Here is a 22,398-nt window from a genome sequence, read left to right as displayed (position 1 = left end):
GCCCCCGCGCTTAGCCCCACCACCCCTATCACCGCCTCCTCCCGCCACAACACGGTTCTCTTCCCAGACTCGGACTTCATCCAGCCCAGGCGTCTAGCCCGCCTCGGAGCCCGCCCCCTCGTCCCGCTCAAGCCCTGCCTGGAGCCCTAACCTGCCCTGTGCCGCAGCCAGTCTCACTTCTCTCTCTACCTGTCAGACTGCTCTACTCCAGTGCTCGAGCCTTGCCCGCTACGGCCTCTGGCTCCTACACTCTAGTTCCGGAATCCCCGCTCTCCTCCCCGGCGGGTTCCCGCGCAACACCCCGACCACGCCCCCGCTGACGGCCCCGCCCCATACCCATGACCAGAGCCCCACCCGCGCGCGCTGACCCCGCCCCCCGCTCTAACTCCGCCTGTCACGATTCCGGCCCCGCCCAGGCAGCCTAGCTCCGCCCCCACGGGACCCGCCTCCTCCAGCACACTCTCAGCCCGCTTTCAGGTATCCTCAGCACCTCAGGCCCCGAGGTTCCAGCTCCGCCCCTCACCGCAATCGCGTCCCTTCTCCCAGCTCCTCCCCAACCGTCAGCTTTTCCCTCTCCCTAGAGCCAAGGGGTCCAGACTAGGCTCTGGGGTAGAAAGAACACAGCCTGGAAATCCAGATAAACCCCTCCTCACGCCCCCTCCCCATCAAGGCGGGGAAGCTTCCGTCCCCTCCCAGCAGCGTCTTCAGGAATTCGGGGAGGCCTGCGGGAGGGGGGAGGGAAGACGGATCAGAAGGGTGGAGGAAGACCCCTTCCTTCCGCCTCTTCCGCCACAGAAAAGCCCGCCAAGCACAGCGACCCAGCCTGCCCCCTCCAGAAACACAGTTCAAGGGTGAGCGGAAGCACTGCGTTTAATACGACAGGGCTGGCGCCCGAGTAATTCAAGCCCTTCGGAAGAGTCACCGGCTGCCAGGCCTCGGATGCAATCCTGGAGGCGGGAGATTCGGCCTGAAGACTGGCTCGAGCCGCCCAGGGCCTCCATGGGAGACTAACGCGGAAGCGTCCCAGCCGTCCCAGTGCCGTGACGTCCCCCGTTGGTGGGGCCTGCACCCGACTACTGCCCTGGCCCCGCCCGGCTCGCAGACCCTGGCTCCTCCCCGCTTAGATTTAACCCTCTCCTGGCTGGAATGTGGCAGAAGCAGAGGACAGAGGAGCGAGGCGGTGGGAGGTTAGTGCAGAGCGCGGAGGCCGCGGTCCGGCGGGCGCGGTCAGCGAGCGGCCCCCGGCGGCGGAGGGGCCGCCACCACCTTGCAGAAACGCACCCTCTGGAAGTCGGTGATCTCCGCCGTCTCCTGGCCTTCGGGGCCTGCCTCTGAGGAGAGAAGGGGCTGAGTCAGCGGAGGGGAGCAGTCTTCCCACCTCCCCCCGGCCCAGGACCCCTCCCCCGTCTAGCCACGCCTCTCATCCAGTTCGAGCCCTTGCCACAGCAGGCTTGGCGCTAAGCGGTTTACGGGGCCCAGACTAATCCTCTCAGCGGACCCACGCAGCAGCAAACACTCCCAACATAACCGTTTACAATCGAGGAAACGCGGGTGTGGCGAGATCTGTCTCCCGACCAACAAGTGACCCAAGACAGAGCGCCTGGGCCCCCGCGCCACCCACGGCTGCAAACTGTCCTCTCCCACCCCCGCCCCATCTCACGGCCTTCATCAACCTCCACCAAGCCAGTCCCAGAGGACATGCCCTCCCCTTTCCTTCGCCAACTCCTGCTATTCTAACCAGTCCTTCCTTGGCTCTGCCCCCCAAATCCTAATCCCACTCTGGGGGAAGGGGAGGCCATCTGAGATTCGAAATCTTACTCCTACGGAGTGTAGGTGAAGAGGGGCTTGGCCTCTTGCTCGCACTTCGTCGGTCCCAAAATGCTGATCGGGTCCGCATGTCTATTCTAATTTGCCCCACTAGGTTGCACCTCAGAACTCTAATCCCAGCCACAGTTAAATCCAGTTTTCTGCCCTTGCCCATCTCTTTGGCCTTTTCGAGCCAGTTCAAATTTCGAAGTCTGCCTCTAGCTCCTGCCCTAGTACACCAACGCCAACCACCTTTTTTGAGACGGAGTCTTGCTCTGTCGCCCAGGTGGGCGTACAGTGGAGCGATCTCGGCTCACTGCAGCCTCCGCCTCCCAGGTTCAAGCGATCCTCCCGCATCCCAATTAGCTGGGATTACAGGCATGAGCCAAGGCATCCGATCCACACCCCATTACTCTTAAACCAGTGCTTTCCAAAACCCCTGAGCTCGACTCCAAAATTCTAATCCTTTCCTTAACCCCACCTCCTCAACCTCCATACCAAATTCCTATTGGCTTGGCCCATAAAGTTGCCCCTTTGCCCCACCCCTGCCACCCGGCTCCAGCCCCCCATCCCTATCCGAGCTCACCCTTTTCACCTCACCTCTATGGTCCAACTGCTACCTACACACACACACCCCACTCCCCGCAAGCCCTCTGCCCCTCAGCCCCAGAGAAAGAGGAAGAAGCGGCCTCCATCCCATGCCCCATGCACTCCCCCACCTGGAGTTGCCTCAGACCCTTCCTCTTCAGCTTTCTGGGTTCCTCGGAGGCTGGGCCCACTCTCCGGGGAGGCAGGGGCTGACTGGCCACCTCCTAGGGAAGGGGAGCCCCAGTCAAGCCCCCTTTCCCGCCTGACATCTCCCCACCCCAAGAGAGAAGGCCCAGGGGGAGTTGAAGGGGGTTCAAGGACACACCTGGGGGAATGTCATTGGAGGATGTGAATTCTTTATTGGGGAGGGGGCTCAAAGGGCTGGGGCAGGCTCTGGGAGTGGACATTCCAGAGACGGGCATGACAGTACAGAAGAGCATGGGCTGCGCCACCCCCTCCAGCCGACAGGGCTGTGGGGCACACTGGGTCCCAGGGCCCAGCCCCAAGGGTCCCCCACCAGCCACACCCCTCTAGCGCACGCGCACGCGCGCACACACACACACACACACACACACAGGCAGCCAGCTTCATACACTCTCAAAAGGCCAGGCCTCACCCGGAGAGAGGGCGCCAGCCGGGTGGGTGGTCCGGGGAGAATTCAGCTCCACCTCTTCACCCCAATCGGACACAGGCTGGTGGCCGCTGGGTGGTGAGAAAGGGCTGGAAGGCGTGCCAGGGGCCTGGGGCTCCGGCAGGGGCTCCTCCAGACTGAAGGGGACTCCGTGGGCCTGCTCACTGCAGGGGATCCCGGTGGGGGCAGCCTCTGGGGCTTGGTGGTCTTGGGCTGGTTCCTCCTCATCACCTTCTTCCGCCTCAATCTCCTCCTCCTCCTCATCCTCACTTATGTCCTCCCATTCTTCATCCTCTTCCCCCTCATTCTCTTCCCCCTCGTCTTCAGGAGGCCGGTGGGCAGGAGCTGGGATCTCGGGTGGCTTTGGGGACACAGGCAAGTCAGGGCAAAGCACAGGTCCTGAGCCCCCACCCCAGGCCCATGCCCTGAACCACAGCCCAGCCTCACCTGCATGGGTGTCTCCTTGGGGGAAGTCTCGGGGGAAGTAGGCTGTGGAGTCTCAGGGGCTGGGGATGCTGCCCCTTCTTTTGTCTCCCAGCGGTCATCATGGTCACTAGAGGGAACAGAGGGAGGGGTGATGCCTGGGTGGAGAGTAGACAAGAGGAAGGGGCTTCCTGCCTCCACCCTCCCTAGGGAGGAGCTGCCCAGAGCATCTGGCATGGTGGAGGGCTGAGGGAATGGCAGATGTGTGTCCCCAGGTGTCAAAGACAGAATGAAAGTGGGGCAGGTAGCAGGAGAGGAGATGGGTGACGGCAGAAAGGGGACAGATGAAGGTAAAACCAAGAGCCAGATCCCAAGCCCCTCAAACCACGGACCTGCGAGATAGACAGGGCCAAGACAAAGACAGGGACAGACAGATGTACCCACACCTTCACAGCAAGCCAAAGAAGAGAACGCCCTGCGGAGAGCCCTGGGGGTGTGCAAGCCCGCAGAAGGGGTGCCCCACCTGTAGGCCCTGGGCGCTGCCTTGGCCTGGGGCCGACTACTCTTTCTCCTCCTGCGGCTGCTGGCCTCAGCTTTGTGCTGGGACAGGAACTCCCCAAAAGTAGGGGGCTTCGGGGGCCGGGCCCAGGCCTGGTCATCTGCAACAGAACCCAGGTGTCATCGGGAAGGGAAGGTGTGGCACACACCACCCCTGACTCCCAGACCGAGCCCCGCTCATCCAAGGGCACCCACTCACCATAGCGGTGGGATGGTTCATGGGCAGGGACTGGGCCATCCTTGAACCTGGGGGAAAGATAATGGGTGAGCGGGCAGCTGGGGGAACAGGGTAACAAGAGGATCAAGAAGATGGGAGAGGTCAGGGTCAGAAATCGGATCAGAGACAGACGGTCAACCAGACAGGGGACACTAGAAGTAGGACAGGGCCGGGCATGGTGGCTCAAGCCTGTAATTCCCCGCACTCTGGGAGGCTGAGGCAGACAGATCGCTTGAGCCCAGGAGTTCAAGACCAGCGTGGGGAACATGGCGAAGCCCCACCTCTACACAAAATACAAAAATTAGCTGGGCGTGGTGGCACGTGCCTGTAATCTCAGCTACTCGGGAGGCTGAGGAGGGAGGATCACTTGAGCCTGGGAGGTCAAGGCTGCAGTGAGCAGTAATCAAGCCACTGTACTCGAGCCTGTGTGACAGAGGGAGACCCTATCTCAAAAAAAAAAAACAAAGGATAGGACCAGGTGATGGGCAAGAGGCAAATTTGACAGCATAGTGACAAATACAAAAAGATTCAGAATGTGGGCGCCAAAACAAAAATTTGGGGGGATCACCACAGACCCTTGCCCAAGTACATGACCCCCAACTCCCTATCTGACCTTTCCCACCAGTCTGTCTCGCCTCTCCAGCTAAGCAGGCTCTTCCACCACACCTAGCTCCTGCCTCAGGGCCTTAGCGCCTGCTCCTGGAACATTCTTCCCACGTTTTTCACTGGCTCACTCCCTCACCTCCTTTCAGGGCTCTGCTCAGAGGCCTTCCTGAACCCCCAGCTAAGATAATATTAGAGCCGGGCACGGTGGCTCACGCCTGTAATCCCAACACTTTGGGAGTCCAGGTGGGCGGATCACCTGAGGCCAGGAGTTCGAGACCAGGGTGAAACCCCATCTCTACTAAAAATACAAAAATTAGCCGGGCTTGGTGGCGGGCACCTGTAATCTCAGCTACTCGGGAGGCTGAATCAGGAGAATTATGTGAACCCAGGAGGCGATGCTGCAGTGAGCTGAAATCACACCACTGCACTCTAGCCTGGGCAACACAGCAAGACTCAGTCTCAAAAAAAAAAAAAAAAAGATAATATTATTACACAGATTATCTAAGTCTAAAATTCTAACCTCCACCCTGGCTGCTTACTCTGCATCATTATCCTTCTGGGCCTAACATTAGACCTCTTAATTACCCACCTTGCCCACTACACTCTTAGTTCCAAAAAGGCAGAAATGTTTTGTTTGCTGCTGTATCACCTAGAACCTTCCATGACATAGAGGAGGACTCAAATATATGCTGATGAAAGCAAGACACCCTGCATTTTTTTTTCTTAGAGGTAGGGTCTTGCTCTGTGGTCCAGGCTGGAGTGCAGTGGCATCATAACAGCTCACTGCAAACCTCCTGGGTTCAAGCAGTCCTCCAGCCTTGGCCTCCTAAAGTGCTGGGATTGTGGGGATTACAAGCATGAGCCACCGCGCCTGGCCCAGACACACATTATTATTATTATTATTTTTTTTTTTTTTGAGACGGAGTCTCTCTGTCGCCCAGGCTGGAGTGCAGTGGCGCGATCTCGGCTCACTGCAAGCTCCACCTCCCAGGTTCACGCCATTCTCCTGCCTCAGCCTCCCAAGTAGCTGGGACTACAGGGCGCCCACCACCACACCCGGCTAATTTTTTGTATTTTTAGTAGAGACGGGGTTTCACTGTGTTAGCCAGAATGGTTTTGATCTCCTGACCTCGTGATCCACCTGCCTCAGCCTCCCAAAGTGCTGGGATTATAGACATGAGCCACTGCACCTGGCCCACACAAACATTATTCATCAGACTTGTTGCAAACTGCTTTTGGGACACACAAGAAAAACAAATACTTTCTCATTGTGAATGCTGAGAACATCTCCCCAAAAGCCCAGCTGCCTCCTCCTTAGGAAGATCAGCTATAGTATCTGTGCAAATTATTTCTCACACTCGCACAGGCTTGGTTCACAATCCACAACAAAATGCTTCCCGACCACTGGGCAAACAGACAAAATCCTCCTTAGCCAAAGCCAAAAAACAAGTTATAGGTGAATGAAAACTTTCAACACAAGAAAGAATGGGGGATGAGGTAAAACCTAAAGTTGCTGATCTTTAAATACTGCTATTTATCGGCTCTTCCAGAACCTTCTCCTTCTTGGTTATGGAAGTTGGTCCCCATGACGATGATGCAATGAGGGCTTTGCTTTAAGTCTGACTGAATCGGGGGACAGAGTCAAACTTGAGGTTAACAATGCCACTGGGATAAGAAGGTGGTGGTGCCGGGCGCGGTGGCTCACACCTGTAATCTCAGCACTTTGGGAGGCTGAGGTGGGCGAATCATGAGGTCAGGAGTTCAAGCCCAGCCAGGCCAACATGGTGAAACCCCACCTCTACTAAAATTACAAAAAATTAGCTGGATGTGGTGGCACGTGCCTGTAATCCCAGCTACTCGGGAGGCTGAGGCAGGAAAATCGCTTGAACCCAGGAGGCGGAGATTGCAGTGAGCCGAGATCACATCACTGCACTCCAGCCCGGGCAACAGTGCGAGACTCCGTCTGAAAAAAAAAAGTAAAAAAAAAAGGTGATGGTGAGGCATGGAGACATTCAGGGATCTGAGTTGCTGGGGACAGGTCAGAGGCTGGCGGGAGGATGCAAAGGTCTAATCGCTGTTAAACAGCCTTCACACTCTCCCTGCGTTGGAACTGATGTCCCTGCCGCCACCGGTGTTCCTATCCACTGGAGTGGGCAGAGCTTATTTCCCCGCCCCAGTGAGGCGGGGTGTGCTGGCGAACACAACTGGGAAGTGTGCCTGCTTGTGCATCTGCCCATGTCAGGGCAAGCGCTCCCCAGGCAGCTGCTGCCCTCAGCCTGGACAGCAGAATGAACACCCTGGCGCAGAGTGAATTCACCCTGCTGCAAGGAGCCAAGCCCAGCGGGACCCACAGCTTAGCGTCCAGCCTGGATCAGCTGAGCCCAGCATACCTGTGAACACAGAAGAAATCCTCTCACCCCAGCTGCTTAGGAGGCTGAGGCAGGAGAATTGCTTGAACACGGGAGGCGGAGGTTGCAGTGAGCTGAGATCCTCCCACTGCACTCCATCCAGCCTGGGCGACAGAGCTAGACTCTGTCTCCAAAAACAAAAAGAAAACCAGAAATGCTCGGCCGCGCGGTGGCTCACACCTGTAATCTCAGCACTTTGGGAGGCCAAGGCAGGCAGATCACAAGGTCAGGAGATTGAGACCATCCTGGCTAACACGGTGAAACCCTGTCTCTACTAAAAATGCAAAAAATTAGTCAGATGTGGTAGCGGACGCCTGTAGTCCCAGCTATTCAGGAGGCTGAGGCAGGAGAGTGGCGTGAAGCTGGGAGGCGGAGCTTGCGGTGAGCCGAGATCACGCCACTGCACTCCAGCCTGGGCGACAGAGCGAGACTCCATCTCAAAAAAAAAAAAGAAAACCAGAAATGCTCTCAGGTGCCGCTGAGCTCCAGCAGCTGGTCCACGGCATCTCAGGATACTTGGCAGTCACTCACTCATACACAGCAGGAAAAACCAGAGAGAGGCATAGGACTTAGAAGTCAGGGCCAAGGTCAACGTGCCACACGGGGAGAGGAGCGGGGAGAAGACTCACATCCCATCGGTCTTCTCGGCATCCCATTCGCGCCGCCACTGGCCAGTGGGCTTGCGGTGCCTCTGCAGCCGCTCCTGGTCGATCTTCTCCCTCTCCTGCTTCCAGCGCAGATACTCCGACCGCTCCCGGCCCGTCATGGACAACGTCATGTCTCCAGCACTGCCCAGGCCAGCTCGGCGGCCCTGCCCCCCAGCCCACAGGGAGTCAGGGCGCTGTCCCGCACCCCACCCCGCCCCTAAGCCCCGAGGTACATCCACTTGCTCAGGGTCACACAGGGAAGCGATGACAAGGCAGAGATCACAACCAAGTAGGCTCAGGTGGCACCTCCTCACAGAGGCCCTCTCAGATCTCCTAAGTAGCATCCCTCTGTCCCCTCAGCTGCTGGATTTTTCTCCACAACACTTGGTAGGACCTCACATCTCACTATATTTTCATTTACTCAGCTCCCACCAGAAGAAACCTCATCAAGGCAGGGGCTCTGCCTCCAAACTCTTCTCCCGCCGGGCGCGGTGGCTCACACCTGTAATCCCAGCACTTTGGGAGGCCAAGGTAGGCGGATCATGAGGTCAGGAGATGGAGACCATCCTGGCTAATATGGTGAAACCCTGTCTCTACTAAAAATACAAAAAATTAGCTGGGCGTGGTAGCGGGTGCCTGTAGTCCCAGCTATTCGGGAGGCTGAGGCAGGAGACTGGCATGAACCCAGGAGGCAGAGCTTGCAGTGAGCCAAGATCGCTCCACTGCACTCCGGCCTAGGCAACAGGGCAAGACTCCATCTCAAAAAAAAAAAAAAAAGCCGGGCGCAGTGGCTCACGCCTGTAATCCCAGCATTTTGGGAGGCTGAGGCGGGCAGATCACGAGGTCAGGAGATCGAGACCATCCTGGCTAACATGGTGAAACCCCATCTCTAGTAAAAATACAAAAAATTAGCTGGGCATGGTGGTGGGCGCCTTAGTCCCAGCTACTGGGGAGGCTGAGGCAGGAGAATGGTGTGAACCCAGGAGGCGGAGCTTGCAGTGAGCCAAGATCAAGCCACTGCCCTCCAGCCTGGGCGATGGAGCAAGACTCCATCTCAAAAAAAAAAAAAAAAAACCTCTTATCCTCAGCACCTAAAACAGTGCCTGGCACATAGTAAGTGCCCAGTAAACAATACTGTTAGTAACAAGAAAACCCTCAAACATACCACAAAGCTGTAACAACTAGAGCCACGTGGTACTGACAGAAGAACCAACAGATGGACAATTTAGGGGTGGACCACCAAGTGCAAGGACACTGCCCCTGCCTCCTCTTCTAGGCCAGGTCCCCACCCCTCACACAGCACCTGCCATGTGGTAGATGCCTCATAAATGCTGGTGCCATTAACAATGAGGGGAGATTTACCTTGGCAGGAAACAAAACATACCATAAATCCTTAATAATTAAATTCCTGGCCAAGCACAGTGGCTCATGCCTGTAATCCCAGCATTTTGGGAGGCCGAGGCAGGTGGATCACTTGAGGTCAGGAGTTCAAGACTAGCCTGGCCAACATGGTGAAACCCCGTCTCCACAAAATACAAAAAAATTAGCCAGGTGTGGTGGCACTTGCCTGTAATCCCAGCTACTCGGGAGGCTGAGGCAGAAGAATTGCTTGAGCCCAGGAGGCAAAGGCTGCAGTGAGCCGAGATGGTGCCACTGCACTCCAGAATGGGTGACAGAGTGAGAATCGGTCTCAAAAAAAAAAAGTCCTGTGCTATGGCACAAAAAAGGAGAGGCCCCATGGCCCTGATCTGTCTGGTTCCTGCTGCGCAGTCCCCATCAAAGCCCTGAGAGCCCCGGGGTGTCCTCACTGCCAACACCCACCTGCCGCTCGTGCTCAAGGCCACAGCGCACCCGCTCGAAGTCGGGGCCCCCCCAGTTGCGGCCGTGCCGGCGGCTGTCCTCCCGGCGGTCCCGCTCAGACTCCTCCAGGGGCCCGCTGCGTCGCCGGGGGTCGTCCAGGAAGTTCCGCACTGGGTTGGGTTCAAGAACCCCTTCCTGCAGGCAGCGGAGCAGGGGGTTGGCGCGGGCTCCCCGCAGCCCAGGCAGCTCGGTCCTGCCTCAGGGACACCCGCACCACTGACCCGCTGGTTGCGCTCATACTCGGCGATCTTCTCCATCTCCTCATTCATCTTCTCAATGTTCTGCCTGCGCCGCTCCTCCCACTCCTGGGGGGATAAAGATAGGGACACCCAGCTTCAGGGAGAACTATTAAGCTGCCGGTGCAGGAGACGGGCTGCCCAGCAGGCCTGAGGCTCCTCTCCTCGGACTGGCCTGCTGGCGTCTGACCATTTGCTCTCAGCGTGCTCCAGGTCAGCAGTGAACTGACGAGGCTGGCTGGCCAGGCCTAGACTATGCGAACAACACACCGTACGCTGCATTCGCTTTCCTACTGGGGGGTCTGGAATTTCAGTACATACTAGACAGAAGGGGCCTGTGTTCAAAACTACCCTCCAGGCTGACATGGTGGCTCACACCTCTAATCCAAGCACTTTGGGAGGCCAAGGCAGGAGGATTGCTTGAGCCCAGGAGTTCAAGGCCAGATTAGGCAACATAGCAAGACCCTGTCTCCACAAAAAATTTTAAAAGTGGCCGGGCGCAGTGGCTCACGCCTGTAATCCCAGCACTTTGGGAGGCGGAAGTGGGTGGATCACCTGAGGTCAGGAGTTTGAGACCAGGCTGGCTAACATGGCGAAACCCCGTCTCACTAAAAGTACGAAAAAAATTAGCCAAGCATGGTGGTGGGCGCCTGTAATCCCAGCTGCTCAGGAGGCTGAGGCAAGAGAATCGCTTGAACCCAGGAGGTGGAGGTTGCAGTGAGCCGAGATTGTGCCACTGCACTCCAGCCTGGGCAACAGAGTAGGACTCTGTCTCAAAAAATAAAATAAAATAAAAATAAAAATAACGGGTCGGGCACAGTGGCTCATGCCTGTATTCCCAGCACTTTGGAAGGCCGAGGCAGGTGGATCACGAGGTCAGGAGTTCGAGACCAGCCTGGCCAACATGGTGAAATCCCGTCTCTACTAAAAATACAAAAGTTAGCTGGGCATGGTGGTGGGCACCTGTAATCCCAGCTACTTGGGAGGAGGAGACAGGAGAATTGCTTGAAACCAAAAGACGGAGGTTGCAGTGAGCCGAAATCATACCACTGCACTCCAGCCTGGGCAACAAGAGTGAAACTCCATCTCAAAAACAAAAAGAAATTTTAAAAACTAAATAAATACAATAAATAAAAACAATTAAACCAGCCCCCAATTAAAAACCTGGGGTGCTGAATCTCTCGTGGGCATCCCTGGTAAGCCACGTGTTGTCACAATTCAGTGCTGGAGGAATTCAGCGCATCCCCTGGGACTCCACAGGGAAAGGACTCTTGGAAGTTCATGCCGGGTTTCCTCCAGACCTCAGCCCAGGTACCCCGCCCCCTGCTGATTTTGCTTTGTGATCTCTTTCACTGTGATAAATCTAAGCCATGAGTCTTTCTAGCAAACCACTGAACCTGCGAGTTCAGCGTCAGGGTGCTGGGGGCCCTGGCACACCAAGGTTGCCACAATCATAGTGGTGGTAATAACAGTAATTACTTGGCAGATGGTTAGGTGACCTACCCCCACCAACCACAATCCGTTCCCCCCTTCTTCCTTCCATAGTAGCAAATATTTATTAATTTTTTTTTTTTTTTGAGACAGGGTCTTACTCTGTTGCCCAGGCTGGAATGTAGTGGTGTATTCACAGCTCACTGCATCCTTGACCTCCCAGGCTCAGCCTCCCAAGTGATCCTCCTGGCTCAGCCTCCCAAGTAAGTAGCTGGGACCACAGGGGCACACCACCACGTCCAGTTAATTTTTAAAATTTTTATAGAGATGGGGTCTCACACTGTTGCCCAGCCTGGTCTCAAACTCCTGGGCTCAAGCGATCCTCCCACCTTAGCTTCCCAAGTAGCTAGGACCACAAGCCCATACCACAGCACCCAGCATTCCAAGTAGCTAATAACTACTTGTTACTAGTAACCAAACTAGTGACAAAATTTTAGATGGGCAAACAGCCAGCCAGCTGTAGACAACGTTTTCATTTCCCAGTCTCCTTTGAGGTTAGGTATGACCAGGTGTCTAAGTTCTCACCAACAGGACATGACCAAAAGTGATAAAGCAGACTCATCTTTCCCCTTCCTGTGAACTGAACCGCAACCATGTCGGCAACCCGGCTTCTACCACAGACAATGACCAGGACCTAGGGGCCACCAAGCAACAAAAACAGGAACCAGGCCGGGCACAGCAGCTCACACATGTAATCGCAGCATTTTGGGAGGCCGAGGCGGTAGGATCACCTGAGGTCAGGAGTTCAAGGCCAGCCTGGCCAACATGGCGAAACCCCATCTCTACTGAAAACACAAAAACTAGCCGGGTGTGGTGGTGCACACCTGTAATCCCAGCTACTTGGGAGGCTGAAGCACAAGAATCGCTTGAACCCAGGAGGTGGAGGTTGCAGTGAGCCAAGATCATGCCACTGCACTCTAGCCTGGGCAACAAAGTGAGACTCTGTCTCAAGAAAAAAAAAAAAAAAAAAGTAGGAACCTGGGTCCCTCAGTGACATCATGAAGCGGGGCCTCACCCCCTGGACCACCCACCTCCCTGCAGGGCTCAGCATACAAGGGAGAAATAAACTCCTACTCCACTTAGGTCGTGAAATTTTTGGAGTCGTTTTGTGACAGCACCTTGGCATGCCCAATTTAAGTCTAATTATTTTTTTTTTTTTGAGACGGAGTTTCACTCTTGTTGTCCAGGCTGGAGTACAATGGCGCAATCTCGGCTCACTGCAACCTCCACCTCCCAGGTTCAAGCAATTCTTCTGCCTCAGCCTCCTGAGTAGCTGGGATTACAGGCGTGTGCCACCACACCCGGCTAATTTTTGTACTTTTAGTAGAGATGGGGTTTCGCCATGTTGGCCAGGCTGGTCTCGAACTCCTGACTTCAGGTGATCCGCCCACCTCAGCCTCCCAAAGTGCTGGGATTACAGGCCTCGTGAGCCACCGCGCCCAGCCTTTTTTTTTTTTTTTTTTTTTTTTTGATACAGAGTCTCATTCTGTCACCCAGGCTGGAGTGCAGTGGCATGATCTCGGCTCACTGTGACCTCCGCCTCCCAGGTTTAAGTGATCCTCCTGCCTCAGCCTCCCAAGTAGCTGGGATTACAGGTGCCCACCACCACGTCCGGCTAATTTTTGAAGCTCACAGGGGAAGTGAGCTGCCCAAGGACAGGTAGCTCACAGAACCAGATTCAACCCATGTCCACGGTGGGCTGTAAGCCACTCAGCTAGACAGACTCCCACCCTGCTGACCTGCACGTCAGGGGTGAGTGAGGTAGTTACAGTAAAATCACTGCTCCCCATAACCAAAGCCGGGGACCAAGACAAACACACAGAAACAGAATGCCACACAGAGCCTGTGCTCACAAGCACACCAGATAGAGAGAGCCCACCAGACAGACACACAGTGCCAGAAAGGGAGGAGAGATGGGGACAGAGGATGAGCGGGCAAGCATGCACCAGAGAGCGAGAAAAAGGGAGACAGAGAGAGAGGGACAGGGAGGAACACGCAGCACTAAGCAGGAGAGGGGAGGGAAGGAAGGCGAGGAGGAACAAGAAGACGGGGAGCAGGAGTAGGAGAGAAAGAGACAAGGAAAAACACGCGAGCTCTAGGCATGAGAGGGAAGGAACAGGGGGAACTAGAAGAGGGGGAGCAGGAGGAGGAGGAGGAGGTGGAGGAAGAGAGAAACAGAGCCAGATGCAAAGGCTCAGAGAGAGATACTGAAAGATGGACACACAAGACAAATGTGCATCTGAGAGGAGGAAAAGACAGAAACAGACAACAGAGAACCTCAGCCAGGGCTCCAGGCGCTGCCTAGCTCCTACCTTGGATTTACGGTCAGAGATTGAGGTGTCTCCAGCTCCAGAGAGGTGAGGGGAACCTCGGCCCCGGCCCCTCCGGCCACGGCCCCCAGCTCCTCCTCCTCGAGGCTGCTCCCCGGGGCTGCCCTCCCAGCTGCGCGATGCTCGGCCCATGCCGGCCCGGCCTCCCTGCTGTGGAGGAGTCCGGCCCCCCTTGCTGGCCCCTGGGGGCCGAGGGGTCCCAGGAGACCTCCGGGAAGGACCCAGGTTCTTCTCCTGGAAGAGGGGAGATGGGGAAAATACAGTCACTGGGGCAGGGAGGCATGCGGCCAGGATGGAGGCCACCCACTGGTGCAGGACAGCTGGGGGCTCCTGGGTCCCAGGCCTCAACCCTCTGCCCCTCCCCATCCTCAGAGTCCCACACCCCAGTGACGAGCTCACCGACTCCACTGCCACGTTCTCCTTCTCCACTGAGCGGCCCTTTCGGGGAGCTGTGACTGCGACTCCCTCAAGTTCAGCTTTCTTACGGTCTTCCTCAATCTCCTAGGAGCAGACACCCGGGGTAGGGAAGCATCAGGTGCCCTATCTGCCAGATGGACTCCCAGACCCCTGAACTCCTCCTAAGTCTGGCCCCAGCCCAGGCCTCTCTCCTGGACTCTGAACAAGAAGGCCGCTCATATCCCTCAAACTTCAGCACGTTGCAGCCCCACTCAGAACATTCCTGTGGTGCCCCTCTGAGTAACAGCCTTCCCCACAGCCTGTGGGACCCATGGGGTCTGGCCTTGGTACCTCCCCGACCTCATCTCTCACCCTCTCCCCACAATCACTCCGGCTTCCTTGCTATTCCCAGAACATACCAGGCTGAAACCTGCCTCGGGGGCTTTGCGCCAGCGGATCCCTCTGCCAGGAACACTTTTCCCAGAGACCCTCCAACCCCTCACCTCCTGTAGGTCTCTGCTCCAATGCTGCCTTCTCGTGAGGCCTTCCCTGAGCGCCCTGTGGAAACCAGCTCCCCTGCCACCCTCTCTGTTCTCATCCCATTTGCACCCAGCACCATATGCGTCTCGCTCACTGTCTGCTTCCTCCACTACGGCAGAATCTGCCTGGGGACAGGAATGTCTGTCTGCTTTCAGTGATGTATGTCACTGACATGTATCCCAAGTCTAGAACGCTGCCTGGCCCACAAGGGAAATTCAATATGCCTTTTTTAAAATGAATGAATACATGAAGAATGAATAAATGAAACCCATGCCACCTCCCAGATCCCATCTCAGGGAGAGCCACATCACCTACTCAGCAGCCTTGTCCTAAATCCTCCCTCTTCCTCCCCCTGCCCTGAACTGCCCATCAGTAACTGAGTGCCTCTCAACAGCCCTGCCCTGAGCCAGGTACCTCCTCTCCCACTAGGGTTCCAGCCCCAGCTTCCTCCTTGGTCTCTGGGCTCCAGTATCACCTCCTCGCATGCACCACCACACAGCACCCAGAGGCGTCTTCCTAAAGAGCTATTCTGACCGGTCCCAACCCTGCTCAAGGCTCTCCCTGGCTCCCCAGTGCCCTCAGGACAAAGTCCAAACTCATCCTGGTGGCATTCAGGGCCTAGCACAGCCTGGCCCCTGCTGACCTGCCCAGATCAATTCTCTCCTAACCAACCCTCCAACTTGAAGCTCCAAGCTCTCTCTTGCTTCCAACATTTGCACAAACTGTTCTTTCTGCCTGAAACATGTTCCCCTCTCCTTTTCAACTGGCTATTGTCTACTCACCACTCATGCCTCAGAGTCCACTCCTCCAGGAAGCCCTCCCTGATATCCCCAAGGCTGGGTCAGGAGCCTCCTCTGGACTCCCACAGACCGCTGAATTTCCTGATTCCAGACTTGTCTGCTCTGGGGCATCCCTGAGGACAGGGCTGTCTCCCTGACTAGACGGTGGACCCTGGAGGGGGCAGGCCTGGGTCTGTCTCAGTCACAGCTATATCCCCAGCACAACTCAGCACTGGGGCTGGTAAAGATCTTGGGGAATATTTGTGAATGAATGAATGAATAATGGAATGAAAGAAAGGATGTTAGGCTAAGGCCTTTGGCCTTTATCCTGACAGTGATGGGGAGCCATGAAAAGGTTTTAAGGAAGGGAGAGGTGAGAAAAACTCACTGCGGGGAAGAGAGGGGATGGGGTCTCCCAGGGCGGGGCTAGGGCACCTGGTAGCGCCGGATGAGGGCCTCATTCTTCCGCCGAAGAGCCTCGATCCTCTTGTCCAACTCAGCATCCTTCTCCTCCTTTGATTTCAAATCGAGTGTGGCTGCCTGAGACCGGGAGGCAGTTGAGGGATGGAAGGAAAAACCTCCATCCATACCAGGGACTTTCCCCCGGGGTCTGAGAGTCTGCCCCCATGGATCCCATCCTCCCAAGCCCCCTTCCCCAAAACTCAGATTCTAGAGACCCCATTTTTCAGCCTCACCATTTCGCCGGCTGGGTGGAGCCAAGGTCCCAGCAAACCTCCCCTGCAGAATCTAGACGCAGCACTGAGGGTTCCTGGGGGCAGAGGAAAAAGAAGGACAAAGGCCAATGGCCCCCCGACCTACTTCACCCTCTAACATACTGTGGGATCCTCACAGCCATACACAAAAAACCCTGTACCCCAAGAGAATTCTAGCCCTCACTCTCCCTCCTTTCAACTGCCACCTCCATCTTCTCCATAGAAATTCAGACTCAGCCCTTTCATGATCTTTGTGGACTCACCCAGTTCCCATGTAAACGATCTAGTCAAACCCACCTTGGGGATGTTCTGGCCCCCACCCACTGCTTAAGTATCCAACACTGCTCTCCTCCAAATGCTGATTCTAGTCCAGCCGCCACACCCTGTGGTATGAGTGTTAGCCCGGGTTCCCTATCTCAAGAGAGTTCCAACTACAACCCCTCCAACCAGCCTGCAAAACAAAGTTCCAGACCCACCTCATTGTGCTCATCCTGGTGCCTCTCACATCCAGGCGAATATTCTAGCTCCACCAGGTAAGGTTCAGAAACATTCCCAATCCCACGCTCAAAGAAAGTCCGAACCCCACTCTTATTGGCTGCCCAAGCTCTCAGAGAACATTCCAAGCCCGCGCCTTCCTCAGGGACGTCCTAGTCCCGTCTCCAGCGCCCTCCGGAAGGTCGACAGCCTCCCGCCTCCCCCGAAAGGATTCTGTACACAGGCCCAGAACTCACTGGCGAGGCTTCCTGGAACTGGCGTTTTGCCCCACTGAATACTCCACCCGCCCCAACAAGGACAAAACTACCCAGGCCCGCCCCAGATTTTCTGGATTTCTCCAGCCTCAATCCGGCTGGCAATGCCAGGACCACGTCCCCGACATCCTGGAAACCGCTCTGGCCCCGCCCACGGCTCGGGGAAAAAACTTTCTGGCCCCGCCTTTCCCGCCAGACTTCTGGCCCCGCCCCCACCCATGCGCCATTAATCTGGCCCCGCTCCCGACTTTCCCAGCCACGCTCTTTCCCCGCCTCCTGGCTCGCAGGCAACAGCCTAGACCCGCCCCTACCATCTCTTATTATTATTCCAGCCCCGCCCCCGGCCTGCCCAATCAACCATCTGGCCCCGCCTCCAATTGGCCTGGCCAACCTCCTGGACACGCCCCCTGACTCCCTCCCACACCTCGTTGCGTCGGCATCTGGCCCCGCCCATGGCTTCCCCAGGGTTCTGGCTCAACTCCCCGCTTCCCCGCCTCCCCGCCAACTCTCTGGCCGCGCCCGTGGCTCAGACAAAACTTTCTGGCTCCACCCCCAGCATTCCCCGCCAGCACCCTGGCCCCGCCCCTTGGCTCCCCACTACATTGTGGCCCCGCCCCCCGCCATTGCGTCAGCCTCCGGGTCCTCCCCCAACATCCCGGCCAACAATCTGGACCCACTTCCAGTAAGGCAAAACTTTCTGGCCCCGCCCACAGCGCTTCCGCCCGGCGTCCGAGCCCCGCCACACAGCTGAACAAGCAACACTATGGCCCCGCCCACAGCCCAGCCACAACTTTTAGGTCCCGCCCACAGCCGCTGGCCCAGGCTCTGGCCACGCCCCGCCCCGACCCTGCCCACCCCCCCCAACGGCCCGCCCCGCCAGCGCCCCTCCAGCTTCCCATGTGGGCGTTCTGTCCCCGCCCCCCGCAGAGAACTCCGACCCCGCCCCCGCCGGCGGCTCCCCACCCCGCCCGCGCCTGTTCGCACTCCCCGCCACGTGGGGCTTCAGGCCCCACCTTCTCTGGGCGCGCTCCCGGCCCCCTCCCCCCGGTCACCTGTCCCGGAGACCCCGCGGCGTCCGCGACTCCGGCTCCGTCGGCCTCTGCGTCCGCAGCTCCCGGGCCACGCGCGTCACTTCCTGCCTGCACCACGTGAGGAAGGGAAATAAAGAGGGTCACTTCCGGTCCTGTGGGACCGTTTCCGGGAGCCTTAAAGGGGTCGCGCCTCCGCGATGGAGGCGGGAGCGGGGCCGACTGGCCCCCCGGGTGTTCCGCAAGCTCATCCAACTTCCTTCTGTCTGAATTACCAACTTCCAGGAAAAGGAGACACCGTCCTCACTCCCTGGCCTCTACCTCTTTCTTCAAGCTGTTTCCGCCTCCAGCCCCTCATTCCTGGTTTCTATCAGATGCCAAGCACTGGGCACTGACGCCTGGAAGCCTGGCGTGGTTCGAGCCCCCTCGTGCCAATGAAATCTTAGAGTTCGCTTTAGAAGCTTCAGATGTTCTACCGGCCGCGGGCGGTGGCTCACACTTGTAATCCCAGCACCTTGGGAGGCCGGGCGGGCGGATCACCTGAGATCAGAAGTTCGAGATCAGCCTGGCCAACATTGTGAAATCCCGTCTCTACAAAAAAAAAGTAGCCGGTTGTGGTGGCGCGCGCCTGTAATCCCAGCAACTCGGGAGGCTGAAGCAGGAGAATCGCTTGAACCGGGGAGGCAGAGGTTGCAGTGAGCCGGGATCATGCCACCGCACTGCAGCCTAGAGGACAGAGCAGACCCCTTCTCGAAAATAAAATAAAATGCTGGGCGCAGTGGCTCACGCTTGTAATCCCAGCACTTTGGGAGGCCGAGGAGGGCGGATCACTTGAGGCCAGGAGTTCGAGACCATCCTTGCCAACATGGTGAAACCCCGTCTCTACTAAAAATACAAAAAAATCAGCCCGGCGTGGTGGCGGGCGCCTGTAATCCGAGCTACTCCGGAGACTGAGCCAGGAGAATGGCGTGAACCCGGGGGGTGGAGCTTGCAGTGAGCCGAGATCCCACCACCGCACTCTAGCCTGGGCGACACAGGGAGACTCCGTCTCAAAAAATATACATATACAAAAATTAGCCAGGCATGGTGGCGGGCGCCTGTAATCCCAGCTACTTGGGAGACTGAGGCAGGAGCATCGCTTGAACCCGGGAGGCAGAGGTTGCAGTAAGCCGAGATTGCACCACTGCACTGCAGCCTGGGCGACAGAACGAGAGACTCCGTCTCAAAATAAAATAGGCCGGGCGCCGTGGCTCACGCCTGTAATCCCAGCACTTTGGGAGTCCGAGGCGGGTGGATCACCCGAGGTCAGGAGTTTGAGACCAGCCTGACCAACGTGGTGAAACCCTGTCTCTACTAAAAAATACAAACATTAGCCAGGCATGGTGGCGGGCACCTGTAACACCTGTAATCCCAGCTACAGGCTGAAGCAGGAGAATCGCTTAAACCCGGGAGGCAGAGGTTGCAGTGAGCTGAGATCGTGCCATTGCACTCCAGCCTGGGCGACAGAGCAAGACTACGTCTCAAAAAAATAAATAACTGGCCAGGCACAGTGGCTCATGCCTGTAATCCCAGCACTTTGGGAGGCCGAGGCAGGTGGATCACAAGGTCAGGAGTTCGAGACCAGCCTGGCTAACATGGTGAAACCCCGTCTTTACTAAAAATACAAAATTTAGCCAAGCATGGTGGCAGATGCCTGTAATCCCAGCTACTTGGGAGGCTGAGACAGAGAATTGCTTGAACCCGGGAGGCAGAGGTTGCAGTGAGGCAAGATTGCGCCACTGCACTCCAGCCTGGGCGACAAAGTGAGACTCCGTATCGAAAATAAATAAGTAAATGAAATCATAAAATATAAAATAAACGTTCAACCGATAGAATCAGTCGTTCATTCTCCCAAATCAGCATTGACTGCCAGGCTGCGTGCTGGGAGGAAAAGTTGGTGGGGGAACTGAGATGATGAACAAAGCTGACCCCATCCTTGTTCTCCTAAGGGAAGACACAAGTAAATGGGAAATAGCAGCACCTGTGGGAGATGCCTGGCAAGAGGGGCAGGAGAGGCCGGAGGATGAGAGGCTGCCTGTGCAGGCCAAGGACACAACCTATGCAAAGGCCCTGTGGTGAATGAGCTTGGTGCATTCCCAAAACTAGAAGATACTCAAACCAACAGCAGCTGAATAGCTGCAGAGTCCAGGAGGTTGCAGCATTAACCAAAACTTAGACATAATAAAGCTAGTGTGACAAGCCGACCAGGCGCTGTGGCTCATGCCTGTAACCCCTGCTACTGGGGAGGCTGAGGCAGGAGAACCTGTAACCCCTGCTACTGGGGAGGCTGAGGCAGGAGAATCACTTGAACCTGGGAAATGGAGGTTGCAGTGAGCCAAGATTGAGCCATTGCACTCCAGCCTGGGCAACAAGAGTGAAACTCTGTCTCAGAATAAATAAATAAATAATAAAGGTGTTGTGACAAATGATGATGAGTGCTATAGAATACCCTCAGTTAAGGTGAATGACAGTTATAACTGGACAGACCAGATTGCCTGTAGTGCCAGTCATTTTATTTTGTGATTTAAGACATGGAAAGTGGAAGTACCTGGTAATTCCTTACCATTTCTAAGGCTACTGTTCACAGCCTTTCAGAGATACCAATGAAACTTAATCCTCTTATAATTGTCCAAATAGCAATCTATGCATGTAACGAAATTCACTTGAGGCCAGTGCGGTGACTCATGCCTGTAATCCCAGAACTTTGGGAGGCCAAGGTGGGCAGATCACTTCAGCTCGGGAATTTGAAACCAGTCTGGGCAACAGAGTGAGACCTAGTCTCCACAAAAAAAATTAAAAATTAGGCCAAATACAGTGGCTCATGCCTGTAATTCCAACACTTTGGGAGGCAGAGGTGGGAGGATCATTTAAGGCCAGGAGCTCACTCTAGGTCAGCCTGGCCAACATAGTGAGACTCCCCACCTCTCTCTCTCTCCGTATATGTGTGTGTATGTGTTTGTATAAATATATATATATATTTTGTTTGTTTGTTTGTTTGTTTGTTTGTTTTTCTAAGACAGGTTTTGCTCTTTTTGCCCAGGCTGGAGTGCAATGGTGCAATCTCGCCTCCCAGGTTGAAGCAATTCGCTGCCTCAGCCTCCTGAGTAGCTGGGATTACAGGCATCTGCCACCATGTCTGGCTACTTTTTTTTGTATTTTTAGTAGAGACAGGGTTTCACCGTTTTGACCAGGCTGGTCTTGAACTCCTGACCTCGTGATCCACCTGCCTTGGCCTCCCAAAGTGCTGGGATTACAGGCATGAGCTACCGTGCCCTGCCGACTGTTTTCAACACATGAACTTCGACGGACACATTCAAACTATGGCAACTGTTCCGACAGAAAGAGGCTGCCCGGAGCACCCTGGGGAGAGCTGACTTGATGGAGCCTGAGTGTTGTGTGTGTCACCGCTGCTGCCCTCTCCAGCCACATCACTCCCTTTTGTGCATCCTCAAACTCCATGTTCTTATCCAGTGGTTCTCAATGGAGGTAATTTTGCCCCCTAAAGGACATTTCGCAATGACTAGGGACATTTCTGGTTGTCACAAGAGAGGGTCCTCTTGACATCTAGTGGGCAGAGGCCAGGGCTGCTCCTGAACACCTTCCAATGCCCAGGCCAGTCCCCAAGATAAAGACTCAGCCTCGGCTGGGCGTGGTGGCTCATGTCTGTAATCCCAGGACTTTGGGAGGCCAAGGCAGGAGGATCATCTGAGGTCAGGAGTTCGAGACCAGCCTGGCCAACATGGTGAAATCCCGTCTCTACTAAAACTACACACATGCAAAAAGAAATTAGCCAGGCGTGGTGGTGTGCACCTGTAATCCCAGCTACTTGAGAGGCTGAAGCAGGAGAATCGTTTGAACCCGGGAGGTGGAGGCTTCAGTGAGCCGAGATCGCGTCATTGCAATCCAGCCTGGGGGACAGAGCAAGACTCCATCTCAAAAAAAAAAAAATTATCCGAGAGTGTCAGTGCATGCCTGTAGTCCCAGCTACTCAGGAGGCTGAGGCAGAAGAATTGCTTGAATTTGGGAGGCAGAGGTTGCAGTGAGCTGAGATCCCGCCACTGCACTTTAGCCTGGGTGACAGAGCGACACACTGTCTCAAAAAAATAAGTAAGTACACACACACACACACACAAAATTAGCCAGGCGTGGCCAGGCACGGTGGCTCACACCTGTAATCACGGCACTTTGGGAGGCCGAGGTGGGTGGATCACCTCAGGTCAGGAGTTCATGACCAGCCTGGCTAACATGGTGAAACCCCATCTCTGCTAAAAATGTAAAAAAAATTAGCCGGGCGTGGTGGCGGGCACCTGTAGTCCCAGCTACCAGGGAGGCTGAGGCAGGAAAATAGCGTGA

At 56.0% G+C, this 22,398-nt stretch overlaps 1 protein-coding gene across 5 annotated transcripts; it reads right to left on the bottom strand.

Moving 5' to 3' along the window:
* Positions 1–38: 38 nt before the first annotated feature.
* CCDC9 (coiled-coil domain containing 9) lies at positions 39–18,117 on the bottom strand. Of its 5 annotated transcripts, XM_055369832.2 has the most exons (15): positions 18,031–18,117; positions 16,212–16,285; positions 15,952–16,056; positions 14,201–14,302; positions 13,784–14,035; positions 9,966–10,049; positions 9,706–9,879; positions 7,867–8,048; positions 4,206–4,252; positions 3,972–4,107; positions 3,473–3,578; positions 3,011–3,386; positions 2,526–2,618; positions 1,282–1,331; positions 39–722 (listed from the first exon to the last, which is right to left on the bottom strand). In XM_055369832.2, the coding sequence occupies exons 2-15, from the start codon at positions 16,212–16,214 to the stop codon at positions 705–707; spliced, it is 1,728 nt and encodes a 575-aa protein (XP_055225807.1). In that variant the 5' UTR covers positions 16,215–16,285; positions 18,031–18,117; the 3' UTR covers positions 39–704. The 5 variants fall into 5 exon arrangements, with proteins under 5 accessions (XP_055225807.1, XP_018872034.2, XP_018872035.2 ...); XM_019016489.2 differs by lacking the exon at positions 39–722 and having other exon boundaries at positions 853–1,331; XM_019016490.4 differs by lacking the exons at positions 39–722; positions 18,031–18,117 and adding an exon at positions 16,706–17,156 and having other exon boundaries at positions 853–1,331.
* Positions 18,118–22,398: the final 4,281 nt, after the last annotated feature.

The sequence above is a fragment of the Gorilla gorilla genome, chromosome 20 (assembly GCF_029281585.2).
Source record: "Gorilla gorilla gorilla isolate KB3781 chromosome 20, NHGRI_mGorGor1-v2.1_pri, whole genome shotgun sequence".
Taxonomy (NCBI): Eukaryota; Metazoa; Chordata; class Mammalia; order Primates; family Hominidae; genus Gorilla; species Gorilla gorilla.
This window is presented reverse-complemented; position numbering and strand designations above follow the sequence as displayed.

What these genes read in the sequence shown, in the direction of transcription:
- CCDC9 (XM_019016489.2), bottom strand. An exon ending in AGAACGTGGCAGTGGAGTCG is followed by an intron (nt 14,036 to 14,200) that starts GTGAGCTCGTCA and finishes CCCCTCTTCCAG; the next exon opens with GAGAAGAACCTGGGTCCTTC. An exon ending in TGAACCATCCCACCGCTATG is followed by an intron (nt 4,108 to 4,205) that starts GTGAGTGGGTGC and finishes GTTCTGTTGCAG; the next exon opens with ATGACCAGGCCTGGGCCCGG.